Source organism: Ciconia boyciana, chromosome 17 (genome assembly GCF_034638445.1).
Source record: "Ciconia boyciana chromosome 17, ASM3463844v1, whole genome shotgun sequence".
Classification (NCBI taxonomy): Eukaryota; Metazoa; Chordata; class Aves; order Ciconiiformes; family Ciconiidae; genus Ciconia; species Ciconia boyciana.
Genome location: NC_132950.1, coordinates 381985 through 385964, shown reverse-complemented (window position 1 = coordinate 385964; position 3980 = coordinate 381985). Strand labels below are relative to the sequence as shown.

At 70.6% G+C, this 3980-nt stretch overlaps 1 protein-coding gene across 1 annotated transcript; it reads left to right on the top strand.

Annotated features, from left to right (window-relative positions):
- Positions 1-720: 720 nt before the first annotated feature.
- On the top strand, positions 721-3008 carry FZD9 (frizzled class receptor 9). The gene is made up of 2 exons (XM_072882393.1): positions 721-2665; positions 2964-3008. Exon 1 carries the CDS (start codon positions 859-861, stop codon positions 2608-2610), a length of 1752 nt encoding a protein of 583 aa, XP_072738494.1. The 5' UTR covers positions 721-858; the 3' UTR covers positions 2611-2665; positions 2964-3008.
- Positions 3009-3980: the final 972 nt, after the last annotated feature.

The window sequence follows — 3980 nt, the reverse complement described above, 5'->3', positions numbered from 1 at the left end:
TGCGTACGTGCATGTGCGCGGGTGCCCGCCGGGTGTGCGTCAGCAGGGCTGGGTGCGAGGGTGTGTGGGAGTGCGGATGGGGCGTAGGCGCGATGAGGGTGCGTGCGGGGGTGTGAGGGCTGGGGTGAGGGCGGTGGGGTCAGGTGGGGCCTGTGCGCGTGCCCCACAGCCGTGGGGGGCTGGGCGGGAGGTAACCCCGTGGGGGCTGTGTCGGGGTGTTCACCCGTGGGTGCCCCACGCCTGGGGCGGGGGGAGGGCCCCCTGCGAGGGGTGCGGGGGCGGGCGACGCCGGCCCCGCGGTCCCGCTGCGGCTGCGGGTCTCGGTCCCGGCCTCGGGACGGGTGCCGGTCCTGCTGCGGATCCCGGTCCCGGGTGCAGCCGCGGGTCCCGGAGCGCGTCTCCGTGCGGGCTGCGGGTCCCGCCGCCGGTCCCAGTGCGGGTCCCGGTGCCGGTTCCGCCTGCAGGTCCCGCCCCCGCCCCGCCCCGCCCCGGAGAGGCGTGTCCCCGGCCCCGCCCCGGGGGCGTGTCCCGCGGGCGTGGCGTGGCGGGGCTGTCCCGGCCGGCGGGCGCTGCGCGGCGCGGCGCTGCCGGGGCTCGGCGGGCGCGGGGCGGCGCGGGGCTCGGCGGGGCCGCCGCCGCATGGCGCGCGGGGCGGCGCGGGCCGGGGCCGGGGCCGGGGCCGGGGCCGGGGCCGGGGCCGCGGGCGGGGGGAGCTGCCCCGGCGCGGTGCCGCCGCCGCAGCAGCCGCCGCAGCAGCAGCCGCAGCAGCGAGCGGCCGTCCCGGGGGCGCGGGGGCGGCGGGGCCGGGCGATGGCGGCGCTGTAGCCGCGGGGCCGGGGCCGGGGCCGGGGCCGGGCGATGGCGGCGCTGCGGCTGCGGCTGGCCCTGTCGGTGCTGTGGCAGCTGGCGGCGGCCGGGCGCGGGCTGGAGCTGGGGGGGCTGGAGGGGCCGCGGGGGCGGGCGGCGCGGTGCCAGCCCGTCGACATCCCCATGTGCCGGGGCATCGGGTACAACCTGACCCGCATGCCCAACCTGCTGGGCCACGAGAGCCAGCGCGAGGCCGCCCTGAAGCTGCACGAGTTCGCCCCGCTGGTGGAGTACGGCTGCCACGTCCACCTGCGCTTCTTCCTCTGCTCCCTCTACGCGCCCATGTGCACCGACCAGGTGAGCGCCAGCATCCCCGCCTGCCGCCCCATGTGCGAGCAGGCCCGCCACAAGTGCGTCCCCATCATGGAGCAGTTCAATTTCGGCTGGCCCGAGTCGCTCGACTGCGGCAAGCTACCCACCAAGAACGACCCCAACGCCCTCTGCATGGAGGCCCCCGAGAATGCCTCGGCCGCCGAGCCCCACAAGGGCCAGGGCATGCTGCCCGTGGCCCCCCGGCCCTGGCCGCCGGGCGCCGCCGACAGCCGGGGACCCAACAGCCTGGGGGCCTGCGACAACCCCGAGAAGTTCCAGTATGTGGAGAAGAGCCTCTCTTGTGCACCCAGGTGCTCCCCCGGGGTGGACGTCTACTGGTCCCGGGAGGACAAGGACTTTGCCTTCATCTGGATGGCCGTCTGGTCCACCCTCTGCTTCGTCTCCACCGCCTTCACCGTCCTCACCTTCCTGCTCGACCCCCACCGCTTCCAGTACCCCGAGAGGCCCATCATCTTCCTCTCCATGTGCTACAATGTCTACTCCGTGGCCTTCATCATCCGCTCGGTGGCAGGGGCCGAGAACATTGCCTGCGACCGGGAGAACGGCGAGCTGTACATCATCCAGGAGGGGCTGGAGAGCACGGGCTGCACCATTGTCTTCCTCATCCTCTACTACTTTGGCATGGCCAGCTCTCTCTGGTGGGTCGTCCTTACTCTGACCTGGTTCCTGGCTGCCGGAAAGAAGTGGGGACACGAGGCCATTGAGGCCCACAGCAGCTACTTCCACATGGCTGCCTGGGGCATCCCGGCCATGAAGACCATTGTCATCCTCACCATGAGGAAGGTGGCAGGGGACGAGCTCACAGGGCTGTGCTACGTGGGGAGCATGGACGTCAGCGCCCTGACTGGCTTCGTCCTCATCCCTCTCTCCTGCTACCTGGTCATCGGCACCTCCTTCATCCTCACGGGTTTTGTCGCCCTCTTCCACATCCGGAAGATCATGAAGACGGGTGGCACCAACACGGAGAAGCTGGAGAAGCTGATGGTGAAGATCGGGGTGTTCTCTATCCTCTACACCGTCCCGGCCACCTGTGTCATTGTCTGCTACTTCTACGAACGGCTGAACGTGGATTACTGGAACCTCAGGGCCCTGGAGCGTGGCTGCCTGCACCTCCCCAGCCGGCGTGCCGCCAACTGCTCCTTGGAGGCCTCGGTGCCCACCGTGGCCGTCTTTATGCTAAAGATTTTCATGTCGCTGGTGGTGGGCATCACCAGCGGGGTGTGGGTGTGGAGCTCCAAGACGCTGCAGACCTGGCAGAGCCTGTGCAACAGAAAGCTGGGCGTGAGGACGAGGGGCAAGCCCTGCAGCGGGGTGAGCTGCGGCGGGGTGCACTGCCACTACAAAGCCCCCACGGTCATGCTGCACATGACCAAGACGGACCCGTATCTGGACAACCCAACGCACGTCTAGAGCAGGGGCTGCCCCCTCCCTGGGGATGGCGCGCCGGGGGAAGCCGGCCTCACGGGTAAGGGGCGAGGGGACGCCGCTGGGGGGGAGGGCAGAGGCGGAGCGGCAGCGGGAGGGGGGACGCACACTGGTTTGGGGTGGCGAGGCCCGCGGGACCCCCCCCGGCACTGCTCGACCCTGACAAGTAGCTGCTTTTTCCTAGAGGTTGTTTTGTTGTTGTTGCCGTTGCCAAATCCAGTGACTCTTCTAACGCTTTCTTTGGGGGGGCGGTGGGGACGGGGCAGGGAGGGGAATAATCCAGTCCATGTTTATTTAATTCTGTAATTTATTTTAGATTTTTTTTTTTTAATCACTAGCTGCGAGGAATGGAAAAAAAACAAAACAAAAACAATAAACCCTGGATGTGTTATTTCAACCGAGCGTGGTGCTGTTTGGAGGAATTCGAGGGGCTCGAGAGCAGCCCCACGGGAGCCCCCCCAGCTCCGTGGGCCGGGGCCGCGGTCCCGGTGGCGGGTGCGCGCGGGCCCGGGGGCTCTCGTGCCGGCGGCGGGAGGAGGCGCGTGCCGTGCCGGGGTGCCGCCGGCTGCGGCGGGAGCGGAGCACCGGGGGGCTCCCTGCGTGCCGCTCCCCCCGGGGCTTCCCCGGGGCCGGCTCTGGCGCCCGCCGCCTCCCGGCCGAGGAGGAGGGCTTTCCTGCGCCGTCACGCTAACGAATCACCTTTTCCACTCCGCGCTCCGTAGGTGATTTGTGTCGGCGCCATCGGCTGCCGGGGCCTCGGTGCCAGGCGAGGGGGCTCGGGGCTCCGGCACCCGGGGCACGGCAGGCCCGGAGCCAGGGCGATGGGCTGGGGGCGCGGGACCTTGGGGCGGAGAGGGCTCAGCTTTGATGTCCCACGCAGAAGCCCGAGGTGCGGGTAATGGAAACTTCTGGGCAGCTTTATTTATCCCCCGCTCCGGTTACAATCCCAGCTCGCCTTCCCCATTGTCCGGAGGGAAATTCAAGCCTCAGCTGGTGTCGCCGGGGCTGGCGGGGGGGAGTCGGGGCCGTCCTCGCCGCGGGCTTGCCGGGGTGCGAGGCAGGCAGCGGTGGCGGGTGGCACCGTCCTCCCGGGCAGGGTGGCTCTGCCGGGGGCTCGGCGGTGGGGGCCGCTGCCCGCCCTGCCCCAAGGCACCTTGCGGGGGGGGGCGGGGGGGCGGCTCGTCTCTGCAGAGGGTTCGTGGGGCTGGTTTGCCTGGCCGCCCCCGGGGATGCGCCGTGGGTTCCCAGGGCCGGGGGGGGAGAGACGGGCTCTGCCCCAGCCCCACGGTGGGCAAGGACACAGGCAGCATGGGACCTGTGGCAGGCAGGGCGCTGTAGCACAGACACGGGCAGCC

Excerpts from the sequence above, each read along its gene's own strand:
- FZD9 (XM_072882393.1), top strand. The coding sequence starts at position 859 with ATGGCGGCGCTGCGGCTGCGGCTGGCCCTGTCGGTGCTGTGGCAGCTG.